Source organism: Aptenodytes patagonicus, chromosome 17 (genome assembly GCF_965638725.1).
Source record: "Aptenodytes patagonicus chromosome 17, bAptPat1.pri.cur, whole genome shotgun sequence".
Classification (NCBI taxonomy): Eukaryota; Metazoa; Chordata; class Aves; order Sphenisciformes; family Spheniscidae; genus Aptenodytes; species Aptenodytes patagonicus.
This window is the reverse complement of record NC_134965.1, coordinates 1,046,171-1,063,953: the sequence shown is the minus strand read 5'-3', so window position 1 is coordinate 1,063,953 and position 17,783 is coordinate 1,046,171. Positions and strand designations below refer to the sequence as shown.

General features: G+C 50.5%; 1 protein-coding gene across 4 annotated transcripts in view; it reads left to right on the top strand.

Annotated features, from left to right (window-relative positions):
• The window catches only part of MTMR4 (myotubularin related protein 4), a 58,350-nt gene that overhangs the window by 21,115 nt on the left and 19,452 nt on the right, over positions 1–17,783 (top strand). For 3 of the 4 annotated variants that reach the window (XM_076354309.1, XM_076354310.1, XM_076354311.1), the window contains exons 3-7: positions 10,546–10,635; positions 13,120–13,236; positions 13,916–13,998; positions 14,234–14,400; positions 15,825–15,921. In XM_076354309.1, the coding sequence (XP_076210424.1) occupies positions 10,546–10,635; positions 13,120–13,236; positions 13,916–13,998; positions 14,234–14,400; positions 15,825–15,921 (554 nt within the window). Of the gene's footprint in view, positions 1–7,908; positions 8,138–10,545; positions 10,636–13,119; positions 13,237–13,915; positions 13,999–14,233; positions 14,401–15,824; positions 15,922–17,783 lie in introns of those variants that run through there. The other variant, XM_076354312.1, reaches the window with a different exon arrangement.

The window sequence follows — 17,783 nt, the reverse complement described above, 5'->3', positions numbered from 1 at the left end:
TGGTTTTGTTTGTTCTTTGTGTGTCCAAATCTTGTACTGCTGCTAAATGGATGAGAATAAATACAAGAATGGGAAAGAAGAATGCTATAGTATTGAGTATTATATATAGTAATATAATATAGAGAGTATATGTATTTTTATATATATATATAATTATATATAGTAATATAATATAGAGAGTATTACTGTGGCCAAGATGCGATTGGTAGGATAAGTTTACCACTAAACTTGTTATTGGAATGTACTGGAAATCAAAGTAAATAAGACTGGAACCCCCTTCTGCCTCCTTGAACTACTGACATAGTCATCCAGTTTTTGTGGCTTACTGATTTATTTTTACTTTAAAACTTAATGCTGGGCTTTCTCATTCTGTTCCTCTGACACCTCTCAATGAAGGTTTAACACCATGTTAATAATGTGCTCTGGTGCCACCAAAGTAGCAGAAATTTCACAATAATTAGTCACAGAAAAATATGGTATAAAAGAATCTGGAGAGACTGAAACACAGCCAAACCAGCCAGATTGCTGATAAACTCGGATAAAATGCCTCTAATGCCTACAGCAAGAAATAACCCAAAATACATTCAATCAGATGAGGGGAAGAAGGCTCGGGACCAGGAATGTTGAAAGACGCTGGAAGTGTCGTTAGGGCGGTAGTTTGAATAGGGGTTTGAAGGCGACATGGTGATCTGCATATTCAGCTGTGGGTGGGCAGTGAGCCTGAGCGTTGCTGCAGTAACACGGTATTATCATCAGCTTCGTGCTCGCCGCTGCCAGAAGCGTATTATTAGGTTGGAAGGAGTGCAGAGAAGAACGGCAGAAACAGTCAAAGGGCTGGAAATTCAAATTGAGGACATGAAAATTTAGGTTAAACATGTTAAAAAAAAAAAAAAAAAATCTGGCAGACTGCTCGAGGAAATAGTGACATCTGCTATGGGACTGTTCCCCATGTGATCTATTAACAACTGGAATAGAAAAGGAAATGTGCTCTCTGCATTAATTGAACTGTCAGCTCTAGTAGTCACGCACAGCATTTTTGGTGTAGTCCCTATACTCGCTCCCTGGTCTAGCTTCAAGATCTCTTCTGCTTTCTGTTGGAAGAGCTTCTTGCCGTGCTTCAGGTTGAAGAGCTTGCTCCGGGGTGGAGAGATGAAAGTATGCCCTTGTGGTAACCTGATAGTGTCTTACACTTCAGGTTGGAATTGCCCTGGTGTCAGACTGGAGGTGTAAAAGACCCAACAGCTTCTCTGTGTGGGGTTGAGACGAGACTGATGCAGATGTATCCAGATATGAATGAAAAAAAAAAAGTGAATAAACACATGGAAAATGCATCAAAACCCCCTCCAGGTAACATGGAAAAGGCCAGGCTGGGTCCACTGAAGGCCTGGCTAGTCAGATACCCCACTGACAGGGGGCCACCGGTGAATGCTGCAGGGAGAGCCTGGGGGGAGTATCTCTGGTGTATGCCCTCACCTGTCGGGATCTGCAGCTCAGGGACTTGGTAATCCAGAAACAATTTATTGATGTTCTATGAGCCCTTGGTAGATTTTTCTTCCGTGAATTCATCTAGCTGCTTTTCAAAACCAAGTGAAGATTTGCAGTTGCGACACGTTGCGGCAAAGAGCTGCGCTGCCGAGTTGTGCGGAGTAGCCCCTCTTGCTTTGTTTTTGAACCTGCCCCGTGCCGTTCCGGTTGATGGGCCCCAGTTCTTGTATTGGGAGTAACTGTGAAATGTGGTGCTGCCTGAAAGCATCTCCACGGGATTTTGTAGATCTCTGACACATTCCCCTTAGACGTCTGAAGAGCTCTAGTCTTTTAAATTCTTCTCTGTAGAGAAGCCGTCTTTAACCCTTGTCACCCCTCTCTGGACCTGTATTCTTTTTGGGGTGCGTAGACTGGAACTTTGGACTTACTAAAACATGGAAGCTTTTGCTTTTCACCGTGCTCCTTTCCTGTGTCTTGACAGATACTTATCCTGACCTGGCCCTGGCCCGCCCTTAGCTGTAACCACGGACGGTTTGGTTTCTTCTAGACAAGAGGGTCTTGTGCTCCTTATGAATACCTGCAGATGACTTTACAGTTTCAAAGGACCTTCTGAAAAGGATTTATGAGTTTTTCATATTTTATTAAAATGTTCCTTTGATTTTTTTAAATTATCTTTTCCTTTGGGGGGGGGGGGGGGCGACCACAAAAAACCCACAAACTAACCAACAAAAAAACCCCACTCCCCTCACCCACTGTTTTGGGAGGAGAGTATAGGCTTTTTGTCTCCCATGGCAAGGGAGAGAAAGCAGCTTATAATTGTGAGCTGTAGAAATAAGCACTTGCCTCCACCTACTTCCCTGAGCTTCTGTCAGCAGTTGAAGTGGAGAGCTGATGTATTCTCTTGACAACCTCCTTTGAGTCCTTTTGTGACCTCTCAGGAGGGTTGTGACTTCTGGGTTAAACGCAGGTCTGCAGGGAGGGATGGAGGTCGGTTGCTGGTTAATGGATGCTCCACAGGGTTGTCTGCTAACCCTTGGGCGCTTCGGGGCTGGGCTGCTTCAGCCAGCTGCTGGGAGGGTGGGTTGGAAACCCAGTTCCCTGCAGGCATGCTGAGCGCTTGGTTAATTACCCGTGATCTCTGCAGTCAGAGGGTACAGCACCAATGCCCTCTGGGTTAGCAAGGGCATGTCCAAAAGCTTCTACCTTACTCAGCAGCACCCCAAATATGGATCACCAGCTCCTCTCCCCTTTCTGCTGCTACAAATGCTTGGTCTAGTGTCGGTTAAGAGCTTTATTTGCTTTGATTGTAAGACTCTCCTCATTTCTTCCCCAAAGACTAGCTGCTGATGAAAATGACCTTGAAGACAGCACTAGTGGTGGTTTAATCCTTAACTCTGGCTAATGGAAGTCCTAACGAGCACCCAGTACCTTAATACATTACTTAAAACTGACCTGGGGGGTAAGTTAGTGCAAGCTGCTGTGCTGCTCTGCCGGCAGCTCAGGGCTCAGCTCTTACTGCACGCCGTACAACTCCCACGGCAGCATTCCTTCTTCTTACTGCTGGGGATACCGGGACTGTAGGCATCTGGATTTCCATGATCGTTCATACACTTTGGAGGGGACCATGACTGTTAGTCTAGGTGGGGTTTTGCAGGTTAGCCATCCCTCGTCCCCTCTTGCTGGCGTACGGGGTTGGTAGCCCTTGACTTCTGTCCTTTCGTCCCTCTTCTCAAAGGCTTCTTGCTTCCTATTTCTGTTATGTGCTCACCCCTGGGCAGCTTTCTGAACAAATATTAAATGCAGTATTACAGATCTGTAACCTCTTCTGTCATCCTGTAAAGATGAAAAGATGGCACTCGCCATCCCGGTCCTGATTTACGGGGTATAAAATAGTAACTTCTCTTCACACAAGTTTCGGGGTTTATTTCTGGCTGGCCACCTCAGTGGCTCAGCAGCTTTTCAGTTCACCCAAGGACCTCCTTAGGCTTTGAGGAAATGAAATATTTTTGTAGAGGGACGTGAAACAAAGATGCCCTTCGTGCAACAAAAGTAGAGAAGGCAGAACAAGAAGTCCCTTTGGCCACAGCTAGTCAGCTCTCTGCATCAGCTTATGTAGATCCCCTGCCTAGGCAGTGGAGAGAAATAGAAATAGTGTCTGAGTGCAGTCCATTTCACCCCGATGTAGGTATCTGCTAAGCAGAAAGAGGATAAATTTTAACTTTTAGGGTGAGACGAATGATACAAGTTTCTCCCTTCTCCTCCTTACCTGTAAAAAGATCTAAATAACTAGTTCCTACCTTGATCTTCATCAAAAATATTCAGACCTGGCCAGATATAAACTAGAGTACCCTGATAACACCTCTGCTGCTGGGAGCATCTCAGCCCGCAGCCGCCAGCGAAGGCTCGGTGAGTGCCAGAGCCCCAGGCTGTCAGGCAGAGCTGCTCTGGCTCCCGTCGATTTGCTTCTGATGTCCTGGGAGTGCCTGCCCAGGACAGTTACCTCCTTCTGCCAATTTTTCTGTGTGTTTTCTCCAGCTGGAGGCAGATTAGGGCAGTCTGTTTAATGGGATGTGCTCCCAGGGACAGCGCTGAGGATTCAGATCTCTGCCATCCATGGCCATAGCCCCTTGCTTTCCCTCCTCTCCGTCTGCAGGGTGATGCATCATGCTGTGGTGATGAAAAGCCCACCCTTAATATGTAGAAGGGATGGAAGTGGTGCCCTCTGCCTAATGAAAGAGTATTTACAGTAATTTTATTTGTGGTGCCGAAAACAAATGGAGGATAAAGGTATGTCAGGGTTGGGAAGGGTATACCTGTACTCAGAAGTCTGAGTCCAGTGTGCTGGCGGTGGCACCTCCCTGCAGTGGACAGGACCAGTTTTCCTCTTCTCACCCTTTGGCTGCTTGGTTCCACCTTTCTGTGAGTGAGAGACTCTGCCGGCACCTGTATTTCACAAGGGGTTTGGGCTCCTCCAGTACCTCTATGTGTCATTCAAGCTCTTTGAGGCACTTGCAGATCTTTGCTTGGGTGGATTGTCATTTTTGAAGGGGAGAGATTGAGCTGCCGACCCACGAAGAGGAATCAGCGGTGACCCGGCAGGGTGGGTGTTAGCTGTTCTTTGAACCACCCTTTCCCTGTCTGGCAGAAAGCTGGGCTTAGCTGTTCACAAAAAGATGCAGTTCAGGGTGTTGACTGGCTCCAGGCCACGAGAGAGATTTCGGCGTCTCAGCGGCTGTCCCGTGCTCCCAGTACGGATTCCCTGGGCCTGTGGGACCAGATGGCAGCTCACCCCCGTGAACCCCCATGCTGCAGGCTGGGCTCCTGGTGCATGTAGGCACGTCTTCGTAGGGAATATCATCTCCCTTGGAGGCTGCAGGATGGCCCCTTGAGTGCCAGTCCAATCTTTGCCAAGAACTGTGCTATCTCAGAGCCTCCAAATCCCTTTTGGGACCTTAAAGAGAGGTTGCAAGCTGTTCACCTGCAGTGTGCAAGCAGAGGCGTACGGAGGGGTGGGGGGAGCAGCGCAGGAGAGAGACACTCGCAGCATAAACAGCGTGCATTGCTAGCGGGAGGAAAAAGGGTTAATTATTGCCAACTGGCCTTAAGAACATGCTGCCCATGTTGTATTCAGCTCCTCTCTTCCTCAGAGTACGTGAAACCTTTAGGATTGTCGTGGTTGGGAGAAAATGAGGGAGGTTTCTCTCTCCCCCTGCATGAATGTGCATATGCATGACGCTCAGAGGAGCCCAGTTATGTGAAAATAACCTTGTCTTCCTTGTTTGGTCTGGTGGTAGGTAGTGATAACAGAGCGAATACCAGCTGTTCAGCCAGGGAGGCATCTGAGGTGGCATTTAGGAAATCCCTCTAGCTAAGCCAGCTAAATGAGGCTGCGAGCACTCGGTGTTCCTGTGCCTGGCCACCCAGGCTACCTGGCACCGGGCAGTCTCACTGCCACCGCTCCTGTCCTCCTCTGGTTGATTGCAAGGAAATGAGAGCAGGTATTTTGTGAACTGTTGGAGGAAGAGGTGAAAGTGGTGAAGTTTGAATCTGGTTCCTCCTGAAACTCTGTGAGCCTCTGAGACGCTGCTGAACTTCAGGGCAAGGTCTACTTCTGCTCTGCACCACGCTCAGCTCTTGGGCAGAAGTTTCTAAGCCATGTGTGAGTCTTTTTCTAGTGCTAAAAGTGCAAAAATATTTCAGTGAATGCGGGAGAAGATCTATTTGTGGATGTTCAGGTCAGCTTAGGTTGGAAATTCAAAGTAGTGGTCTGATGAGCAACCTCTTAACTCTGCGCAGCTGCAGCTTAGGGTTACAAAGGTCCTTCTGCAACTCGAGCTGGAAACAGTCCCCATGCCGGGCCCTGAACCAAGTGCTGGTCCTAAAAATCTTACCGTGGGTCGGAGCGGACCTTTTACCTGCCTTGTCCATGTTTTTGTATGTTATAAACACTGGTCATGTGTTGTATACACTTAATACGTTAAATAGCGATGTATGCTCTGACTCTACCTAAGAGACTTCTGTGCTTCAGCTGTTATCGACAGACGTGCTTTGTTGCTTTTCTCCTGATACATCAGGAAAAAAACACATTGGTTTTACAGTTTTTATAGCTACACTTTCTTTCCAGTATAAAAGGTTCCTTCCACCTTTTGCTGCTCTGGTTTCTCAGCAGACCTCTGGCATTCACCCCAGAGGAGAAGCTGCGAGGAGCGGGGCGCCTCTCCTGCCGCTCAGATTTGGCCAAGACAAATCCGCAACCTCATCCATAACCCTCTGCTCTCGTTATGCGTTGACTTTGTGTGTAACACAAATGCGTTTTGGTTTGTGGGTACCAGCTGGAGGCGGGTGCCCCCGAGGCTGGGCAACGCCTGACGTTCGCCCACCGTGCACCACGTAAATGGTGGAGCGGGACGGAGCTGAGGTGGTAATGGGATTTCATGGCTTATCTCCAGGCATGGTCGCATTTTCTTCTAGGGCTTTTATCCTGAATAGTGAAGCCCGCGTGACCGTGGCCTGTGGGGTAGTCTGTGTCTTTTGGTTTCTCAGCAAGGGAGTTCATTGAACGGCTTTTTGGCTGGGCACTGCTGCCCCGCAGTGATAAAGGGCAACAGGTCTGGGCGTTGCAAAGCTGTCCCTTTGTTGAAGCAGCTCAGAATAATCTAACCCTTAACAATTTTGCAGAGAAATGCTCAAATCTTTTATCTGACTTGAGAAAAACCTTTTGAGATGCTGTTGGTATTGCTAGGTAGAGCTGTCTGTGGTTGCTTTGGGGCAGCCACATCTAAGAGGAGCTTAATGGCTACAGGCTGTGCTCTGTTTTGATGGTCCAGGAGCAAAAAAAGCTGGTATGATTTGAGCAAAATAGTTGGGCCTGGGCCTTGGAGGATTAATGAAGGGCTGGGTTTTAATTTTGCATCTTAAGAAAGAGACTCTTATTCTGACTCAGTGGTGGGAGGTGGAGGGGCCGAGTGGCAGCTGGTGATAGAAATGGGGATGGCATTGCCCAGGAGGCTGCTGTCCTGTGGCTTCTGGGACGGGCTGTGACCTGGGCAGCTTGCTGTTTGCTCGTGGACTTGATGAACAACAGGTAGTAAAAGTCAGCCCCTGGGGGCCGGGGCAGGGAGCTGGGTGTTCAACCCACAGCGTTTCCTGCACCCGAGGCATTTCCCCGATGCCTGCAACCGTTGCTAACCAGAGTTGGTGAAACTTCCCGCGGGAGCTAACTGTCCAGGCGGTCAGCGAGGGGAGCGGTGGCCCTGCGGAGCCTCATCCACACCAGGGACCAAGCTCCAGCACATGGGTGCTGGTGGGAGCCAGAGACATCCAGCTACTCCCTGCACGTACAGGAGCTCCTGGGAAGGAGGACTGAAAGGCTCAGGAGTATTCAGCAGTAAGGAAGCAGCAGGGCACCCCTTTGTCCTCTCCTCCCTGACCAGGCAGAGAAGACTATGGGCAGTTGCCGGGCTGGCAGGACGATCACAGGCAAAGGTTTGCAGCAGGGGGCTCCTGGCCAAGCATCCAAAAGCATCAGCCAGGGCGGAGGGCTCGGTGCTGGGGCGCAAAGCCTCCTCTCCGCTATTGTTCCTGGTGCTCCCACACACGCCATCAGTGCGGCACGAGGCAGGTGCCGGCGCAGAGGAGCGCCGCGGGCCGGGACTGCATCTCCCAGCAAGCCGCTCCGCTCGGCCGGCGGCTTGGCAAGGAAGGGGATGTGTCGCTGGCATCCGCCCGTCGGCAGGGTGATGGCTCTGCGTATGGGGACGGGAGGGGGAGAGGAGGGGTGATCCCTCCGTCGGTCTCTCCATTTTCTGTCTCGCCTGTCAGGGAGACACTTAGATGGCAGAGCCGTGCTCAGCGGCCTTTGGAGGTAGGTGGAGTCTGGCCGTCCTCCGCCCTCCCTCCCTCCATTGTCAGCGGCAGCGAGCGGTGGCGGCGGGCACCTGCTCCAGCCGCCGGCGGCAGGGATGCTCCTGCCCTTCGCGGCGGAGTGGGGAGGCTGCGGCAATCCCGGCGCGACCGTTTCGGAGCCGCTGCCAGCAGCAGCAGAGGGCTGGAGGAAGGAGATGCTGCTTGCGTGTGCCCGGCCCAGCTGCCGCCTCGGGAAATGAACATGAGTCTACCAGGCCGCGTCTCCTGCTCCGTGCTCAACTGCTTTGTAAGTGCTGCCTTTTTATCCCCCTCCTCTCCTCCATGCAAACGGGGCTGTAAGCCAGCTTCTCTCTCCAGCTCCCATGCTGAGTCGGCTGCCCCAGATCAGGCCTGTCCTTGAGGCCGGGCTGTGTGCGGATCCTCCTGCCCTGGATCTGCCTGGCCTGGCGTGCCGCCCCCCCTGCAAATGGGGATCCCCTTCTCCTCCCTCCCACGTGCCGCCGGAAGATGCCGTGGCCCCTGTCGCTGCTGCGCTGCTGCCCTGCCTGGGCCCAAGGGCATAGCAGTGCCCGGCACCGTGGGTTGAGTCAGGTGGAAGGCCCCGGCAAGTGTGCCGTGCCACGCAGGCTCTGGCCGGTCCTTTCCTGGAGCTGGAAAATTGCCGTGTGAGAGCAGCCAACCCCAGGGGAGAGCTCTGCGCTCCTGCCATGGCTGTGGCGTGCAAGGCAGGGGTGTGCAAGACCCCCTCCTGTGCTGACGCTGCCAGGATGGTGGTGTAGTGGGGGGGGTTCTGAGCTCTGCATCTTTTATACCTTTGGGGAAAGGAGTTTTCTTGCTGAGAGATCTGATGCCCCTTCCTGCAGAAAGGTGTCCCCCCCCCCGAAAGACTCGTGGGCAAATGGGCTCTGAGGGCTTCAGGAGATGGCTGGCTTGTGAAGAGAGCAGGGTCCTGAGCCCCCCGCCCTGCCGATACCTCGGGACGGGGCTGTGGCAGGAGGAGGTGCTCAGCCTCCCGCCCGTCCCGTGCTGCAGGCGAGGAGGAACTCAAGGACACCCAGGCTGGTGGAAAGCTCGGGCTGCTGTTCCAGTTCCTGCTGCTCACTGGGATTTCTTTGCGAGCTGCAAAGTGGTGATGGGAGAGGATCTCTGCTCCCCAGCTGCCGCACCGGCACGCAGGCATGCACCTTTTCTTTGTGCTCTCCTGGGCTAGCGCCTCAGCATCAGAGCGAGCCGCTGGCGGGAGAGGCCCCCGAGCCCCCTCTGCTCTCCAGTAACCGGCGGCTGCTGGAGCAGGTGCTGCGCCCTGTGTCCCTCGCAGCCTCACGCAGGGACCTGGTGAGTGGGTGAGGAGGGGCAGTGCCTTTGCCTCCAGCTGGGGTTGATGCCGAGTTTTATGCTAGCTACAAGCAGCGTGTGCACAGGTACTCGGGCTGTGTGGGGTCTGGCTGCCCCAGTCTGAGGTCCAGGGTGCGCTTCAGGCCGGGCTGTACTTGTGGGTGCTGAGGCTTGGGCGGCTGTCGGCAACACAAGGGGATTCAGCATCATTTTAAATATAACGGAGCCAAAAGGGTTGGGATCTTGTTTCTTCAGATTGAAATTCAGGGTTCTGGCTTGGGTGACTTACCCAGAAAGATATTTCATCTTAAAATGTTATTTAGTGCTTACAGAACAGAGTATTTCCTAATAAATGCTGGACCCTAGAGGAGCTATAGTTAGCGAGCAAGAGGCATTCTGAAGAAAACGTTCCCACACCAAATACATGTGGAATTAACACTGTCCTGGGCTCCCAGCAGCGAGCATCCTCGGCTGAGTGTCTGGATGCTGCTCATTCATACAGCAAGCCGGTGGTTTGACAGAGCGTGGGGGGAGGGTTGGTGAGAACTGGGACCGAGATTTCACGAGTGACTGAAGATTCACAGGTCCCAAACTGAGACATTCTCTCCGCTTTTCCAAGGTTGGCGTGTCCAGGCTCTGTGTGCCCTCTCAGACCACTTCTCTGAGGCCTCCGTGGGCTTTCCAGGGTGTCTGTCTGAGCAGGTTAGACACGTTCAGCTGCCCTGAGGAAGAATGCCCTGCTTGGGTGCTGTCACCAGTCAGTAATGCCTGTAGTGAATTGGGTGCACTTAGATGCAGTTGTTACAGGGTTATGTTTCACACTTGCGTATTCTCCTCGAAAAGCTTCAGGCTTTTCCCAGATTTCTTTGGGCTAAGAGTGAAAATGAAAACTCCCAAAAGACAGCAGTCCCTATGAACATAAGAGGAGGAAGAGTAGGTCGAAGCTGGACTGTAGATGGAAACCCTCTGCGTTACGGTGTTTCTGCTGTGGTGCCATAGTGAAGGTAATGGGGTGACATTTGACATGACAAATTACTATCACATCAGTCCAAGATCCAGTGTGTGGTTAAGGTGTATCTGCTTGGCTTTCCAAATACCACATGGCTGGAAGAGATGGGACATGGAGACCTGCTTCAGTCTTTCACTGTGCTGTGGGTATTCTGCAACAGCCAGAGGAACTGCTGGGGTCCTGCAATGCAGAGAGTGTGGTCTGGAGGCAGAACGGGCGTTTCCATGCACAGGTCCACGGGATCCCCAAGGTATTGGGGTGCCAAGAGTATCCAGCAGCTTCGATTCTTGGCTTTTGATAACACGTGCTGGCTGGGGCCTGTCTCAATGTGTGTTTTGTTTGCAATGCAGGGTGAGGAAGGCCCTCCCAGTTTGGAGTATATCCAGGCCAAGGACTTGTTCCCCCCAAAAGAGCTTGTGAAGGAGGAAGAGTCATTGCAGGTAAGGAAGTAAGAAAACCGAAGCAGGCTCGACACTGGTAGTGTGAAACCTGAGAGCAGTTCTCCAGCCCAGGACGTGTTCTGGAGGCCGCGGGTTGGCCGGTGCTGTAGGCCACATTCAGACCGGTGGGTCCTTCCACGTGCATGGAGGCTGCCGACAGCAGGTCTGTACGCCCTGGCCCTGCCTTCCCAGCCCTGCCAAGATGCTGCGATTGTACAGCATCGCGTCTGCCGGCTTGGAAATACGGCTGGAGCACGATGCAATACAGAGCTGTCCTGGGTATTCCCTGTCCTCTGCCTGTGCTGACAGTGAGAAATTGTGACGCTGCCTGCGTAGCTCTCTGCAGCAGGTAGACGCTCTCTGGGACAGGTTGAATATCAGGGCTAGGCTGTGCTCTGTGTAGCTATAGCGTGCAATTGCAGTGGCTGATCTGGCCCTAATACACGTTGCTCCTGGCATTTTCCCGCTACAGAGCTGTTGGAAAAAGAAACCTCCATATGGTGCCAGCCTCCTGCTGCAAAAGGCCCTTGAAAGAGACCCGGGCACTGTGGCTGCTGTGCAGCAAGGGGGGTATTCTGAACAGTGGGAGCCAAAGCCTCCTGGTGTTTGTTGCTTCCTTTAACGTAGTCCACTGCCACCTTGTCCCAGTGCTCATCCTCCTCCTCCTAAGGCTGGAGCCAGGCTCACATTGTATGTTCTCACTGCTGCTGCGGTGTTTGCGTTGGCTCTGTGATTGGCACCGTCTTGGTAAACGGTGCTGATAAAAGCAAGGACTGAAATGTGGCAACAGGAGGATTGATTTGAAGGAGCAAACACGGGCTGAGGAGGTGCATGGGGTCAAGGCCACAGGTCTGCGGCCTTCGGGAGGTGAAGCCGCTGAGACGACTCTGAGCTGAGACTGCCTGGAGAAGAGCAGAACCTGCTTTAGTCTTCTGCGTGGAGGACCGTAAAGTTCACCCCTCCCCAAGGGTAATTTGCCTTCAGTAAATTGTTTTTCTCTTAATGTAGAATGAAGTCTAAAAGGACGCCATCGGCTTGATAACAAGCTGTATTCAGGCACCTGTCGGTTTATTCCAGGATTTCCCTCTGTCAGTTCTTGCAGTTTTACCATCCCGTTTCTAATCTGTCTCCCTTCTGTTGCTGTGTGAAAGAGCCACGTAAGCAGAAGAAACACATGCCAACTAAAAACAGCTCCGGCAAGCATGCATAAATAAACTGCAGAAATGAAGAGAGTATATTCTCTTAATGTCAAATAATTAACATTCTTAAAGAGTTTTCAGACAGGTGCCAGTCTAAGGTTGTTATTTTTGTACAATAACTTAAGAAGGGAGAAGTTGTTAGTAAAATTGTCACTTGCACATGAGGTCTGAAATCCAGGAAATTCAATTTTTAGGCAGCATATACCCAAGCCATAGAAACAGCTTAGAAATAAAGACAAGGTGGTCTGACTTGTACTAATTACAGTGTAATGACTTGTTTCATCAGATGCCCTGTCTGGCAAGGAAAGGGCTCTGGCTGAAATGATAAATCTTCATGACATATTTGCATAATTGGTTACCAGCATCACCTGGTGTAGGTGGCATCCAGGGAACAATGAGGAGTCTACTTAGCTGAGGAAAAAGGAGCCTGATGAGCTTTAGGCTGGTCCCTCTTTTTTTTTTTTTTTTTTTTAATGCAAGAAAAGTCAAACTTGGCCATCTGCCAGGATCCCCTGTTTTAAAAATAGCTACGGCATGTCCGGGCTGATAGGCCAAACCAGAAAGACTCTGGATTATCTGGATTTTTAAAAAAAAAATTCTAATACAGGTAACTTCATCACAATTTCCTCAGTCGTACAAATAACTACGTAGTTTCCCTCACAGCCTTGTCAGCAGAAATTGGGCAGAACTTTGATTCATTTACTTACCTGGATTGGTACCAGTGAGTCTCGTAGCACTGCTAAGCACCCCCTTCGTTTAAATGACGCAGCAGGATCAGGTGTGTGACACTCTGCCTTGGGGCAGGGGACTCTGATTGTATCAGGCTCTGCCGGGAGCTGTGCAGAGCACTCCCCAACTCGTGTCTGAGCTGTGCCCGAGGTGGTGTCCTTTATCATGCCACTTGCACCAGGGCTGCCTTTACCCTCTTGGAAAAGCAGGGACCGTAAAGCCCTCTGCCCCCGTTGCAACACCCTCGCTGCCAGATGCCCACGGTTGGTGTACATAGCATTTGTGCTCACACCTCTCCTCCACAAGTAATTATCCGTCAGGAGGTGCTCAGTGGCTCCTGAGGCACCCTCGGAAGAAGATCCATCACGTGGGGCTGGGCAGTGGCTACCAGTGCTGTTTTGTGCTGTTGCCTGCTCTCAGTGCACGAAGAGCACGTTGCTGTGAATGACTTCCCGCAGGAGATGCACCGCGGAGGCGGTAGGAAGAGTGGCTCTTGGTGTTTATGGTGCACAAAGTACTATGCATGTGTGTTGAATTAGTGATGTCTCCCTTCCAGGTCCCATTCACTGTGTTGCAGGGCGAGGGAGTGGAGTATCTTGGCCATGCAAACGACGCTGTGATCGCCATCTCCAACTACCGGCTTCATATCAAATTCAAGGATTCTGTGATCAATGTAAGCCTGGATCTGCCTGTTCCTGCTGCCTGAACCATAATTTCTCGCAGTATTTCGGGGGGGCAAAAGCCTTTTCTGTGGCGTGGGAGCTGTGCCTCTTGAAGGATGCCAAGCCTGATGCTGTCTCTTGTTAATGCTGGTCGCACAGTTGCTCTTCTGCTGCTGCATTTTGCCGTGTAGATGGGGTTCTGTGTTGGATAATAATTAGGTCTTTCCCTCGCTGTTCTTTTTAAATTCAAGTATTAAACTCGGTGGTTTTAAGACTGTTAAGGTCTCTTGCAGGCCAGTTTTAATGAGACTTCTCCTACCTGGAGACCAGCAACCGAGAATCAGACAGTGGGAGCCTGAGGTTTTCTCTCGCTGTCTTGACTTGCCATCTTTTATTGCAGCTTTTGTTTGGCTGGGTTACCTGTGCTTGTCTGGATGCGATTTAGTCAGTAACTGGCCCCAGGTGGGAGACTACCCAGGGACAGAATAGAAATTGTAGTAGTAATTGCTGAAGGAGGCTTTACGCTGGGTCATGAAGCTTTATAAACCCGGGAGCGGGTTTGTAGTTTGAACTAGAAGCTCATGATTGTTGATAGAGCCATGACCATGCGTGATGGGCCTACAGGCAAGGCTGCTGTGTCTGCTATGTTATGTGGTATGTCTTCTCATGCCCTACCTCTGCCCCTCGCAGGTGCCTTTGAGGATGATGGAAAGTGTGGAGTGCCGGGATATGTTCCAGCTTCACATCGTCTGCAAGGACTCCAAAGTGATCAGGTATCCGTTTCATTGCTATATTGTAGGTGGCACTGCAGGCCAGTTGCCGTGATCAGCTCTGGTGTCTCCCTCTGCGCTACCACTAGAATTGAGCTGTTTATGGCCAAGGTTACTTGGTTTTTCTAAGACTTGGTGCTTTGTTCCTTTTCCTTGGTAAGTGGAGCAGAGCTCCCTGTCTGCGCCTCTCGGCTGGATGAACGTACTCGCTGAGGATGATTTGCATTTGGGTTCGCAGGTGCCATTTTTCCACCTTTAAGCAGTGCCAGGAGTGGCTAAAGAGGCTAACCCGAGCCATTGCCCGCCCTGCTAAGCCTGAGGACCTCTTTGCGTTTGCCTACCATGCGTGGTGCTTAGGAGTCTGTGTTGATGAGGAGGATCAACATGCACATCTCTGCCGTCCAGGTAAGCTCCTGGTCTGTCCCCTTCCTGCTCTTCTGTCCAGAAGCACAGCAATGCAATCTGAACTGCGGTTCATAAACTGATGTCTGGCTGTGTCTTACATTCTGCTGTAGCCGTAGCCCAAGTTCATCTTGTTGAGGGGCACCCCGTACCTGGCCTATAGATCCAGCTTAGATGTCCAGATGCGGCTGGACAACAAGCACAGTAAAAGGAATAATAGTAGTAAGCACAATAAGGAGCATTCTGAGCCAGCAACACATAAGCTGCCTCTCCCTTTCTCCTTGTGAATGAAGAAAACATCCCAAACTTTAGTACTCTCATCGTGATGATAGTGAGCTCAAGCAGTTTTGTCCCTGGATGGTCAACATCATCAGCTTTGAGGCAGCATCATTAATATGAGTCCATCTGCATCTCTTCTCCAACACCTAGAAATGCCACGACGTTCTGGTGATCAGGTCTGTGGAGATGTCTGGCTCATTCTTACACAGGCGCAAATAAAATCTTTGAGTCCATAAAGAGAAAACCAGAGCTGTGATGGTGCCCTCGTGTGGATCGTTCCCTTCTCTGGGAACACAAAGTTCACTTGCAGTTGTTTTGTCTTTAAACAGCTTCAGCATGAATAAAAGGGGATTAAAATGAGTGTCAAACCTGGCTTTAGACTTAAAAATGTGCTGGTATTAGAGGAGAGAAGCAGTAGCCTGAATGAAATGAACATGCACAGGTTGGGATGGAGGGATGGGGTTGAATACTATAGCCGAAAGAGATACCAAAAAGAAGCTGGTAGAGAAAAGGTAAACTACGTGTTCTTACCCTGTCCCAAACACCAGCAATTAGGAGATATATGCTGTCTCTCCTTTAGAGAAAGTATTATTCTCTAGTATAAATAAACTTACCTGTGGAAATTGTTGCTGCAGGATATGAATGAAGTTAAGAGCTTTGCAGTATTTATTTATTAACAACATTTGACACTCGAGCAACAGAGACATCCAGGATTTGTAAGGTGAAGCTAAAACCTAAGAGAGCAAACCCTGAGTCAGCCTCTGAGAGAGCAGTCTGGAAGAAGGAACCGCCTGGGGTGGGTGCTCAGTACTCCTCTGCCATGGGGTTCCTGACATCCATTTTGGAAGCCATCTGTGTCAGAAGGGTAGAAGTGGATTAAATTAACCCCCCTCACTCCACATTGATGTGGGAAGGCTATTTCCATGCCGCTGTGTGCCCTGAGACTGAGAGGTGGTCTGACTTGACAAAGTAGAGGAACCCCCGTGAGGGACACATCTTTTTGGCTTCTGAAGCGAGATCCCTGCCATCCAGCTGTCCTGTAGTTTCTCTTCAGCCTATGATAGTTGCTATGGAGCTGCCACTAACATGTTTAGATTTCATCAGTTCTGCTTAGCTGTCAGTAAATACCCTGTGCTCTGCTCTTCTAGGAGACCATGTGAGATACCGATTTGAGATGGAGCTGGTGAGGATGGGCTTTGACTTGCAGAACGTCTGGCGCGTCTCTGACATCAACAACAATTACAAGTGAGTGTTTCACCACCAGGCTCTCCCCACTCTCCTCTTTCCTTACCTTCTTCCCTTTGCAATCCCCGTGCAGAGCAGCGGATGAGTCAGACTCCAGCTAACCCTCCTTCCTGGCCTTGATAGCCCTCAGGCAGATCAGCGTATGAGCCAGATCCCCTTTCCTTTCTGCCTTTCACGCTGTGGAACTGAAGAAGGAATACAGCCCAAACATCAGAACTAGCAGCAATTGTAATTGCTGACTCAGGTAGTTTATAATGTGGTGGCCATAATTCATTCTTGAAGACATTCTGGAGTCTCGGAGGAATCGTCCCGTCGTAGGGTTGCCTTTCTGGTCAGTCGTTCTCTCTAAAATGCTTGCGCTGTTTGAAATGAAAAATACAAAGTTTTCATGAAGTCGGGCAGCTATTCAGCTCTGTTGAGAAGCTGGGGGCGAGCCAGTGGAGGGCTGTCGGGATGCTCGGAAGTCTGGGGAACGAGCGAGGCTTGTTCAGCCTGGTGCAGAAGAGGCTGAAGGGTGATCTGCTGGCAGCCTACAGCTGCTGGAAGGGCAGTTACAAAGGTGATGGAGTGAAACTCTTCTGACAGTGGCAGATAACTGAACGAGAGGCGATGGCCACAAGGTGCAGCTTGGGAGGTTTGGACTGGACATGGGAGGAAAATAAAAATCATTCCCCCGGAGTGTGGTGCTGTGCTGGGGCAAATCCCCAGAGAGGTGGGAGCTCTCCGTCATCAGAGCGTTTCAAGTCTCAGGTGATCTAGTGTTGGAGGTGGTCCCCTGTGAGCGGGTGGTTGGAGTGGAGATCTCTAGAAGGTCTTTCCCACCTGCGTGTCGGTGATTCCAGCCTGTCTTCTACTCCTGGAGAAGAGCACGGAGCTCTTGGAGAAGCGCTTCTGCATTCTTTGCAGCAGGTGGCATTAAGCCAACAGGATTTTATTAAGCTTTGACAGACGTATTCATTTCTGCATTCCCTATAATCCTTTTCTTAAAACGACTGGTATCGCTCAGTCTTTTCTCTACGTCTCGGCCAGTAAAGGTGTCCCCATCACCTACATATCGGACAGTTCCAGCTCACTGGTTTCTTGTGGAGACCATGAGAAGCCTTGGGCGTGCTGGCCTGGGGAAATCCCGGTGGAGTTTTGCAGTTTGCTGCCTGTTCTCTCTTCCTTAGGAATCCAGGCAGCAAGCACTAGTTTTGGGGTTTGATTTACAGTTTCCACTTGGCCATGCTGACCACGTGGTTGCTTTTGAACTGTTAACATGACTTGGATGGCATTTACACGGTTTCTCCAAGGATGTCAAATAAAAAATTGTTTTCCTGAACTGCTCGGTTTTGGAGTGCACGATCTGTAGGTCCTTGCCCTAGGTCGAGTCTCTGCCTCTCTTTGAGAGCAGTCAGGCTTTTTCCTGCTGCTAGATTTTTGGGATGTGGTTCCTTCTGACTATTTCAGAAAGTTCAACTTAGATTGACCACCTGTGGTTTGCTTCCTGCCCAGTAATACACAGCAATTAGCCAACTTCTCTAAAGACAGATGTTTTATTTTCAACCAAACCAGGGAAGGAGGAACTTGAAACAAACTTCAGCAAGCTGGATGCAGGCCTGGTTTTGCTTTCCTCCATCTGCTGAGTTCCTACCTGGGGATCCTGGCAGGTCGCAGCTTCCTGCAGACATCCTGAGATCTTAAAGGTGGTGTAATTTGCTTGTGCAACTCAGAAACGAGTTCTCTCTTGCTGCTTTGGGGAGTGTGTCTTTAAATCCTGCCTTGGCTTTTGATCATTACCACCTGCCTCTATTCACAGGAATCGGGTTACTTTTTAACTGTTTATAGTTCTTTTATCTTTTATTTCCCAGCATTGGCAAAAC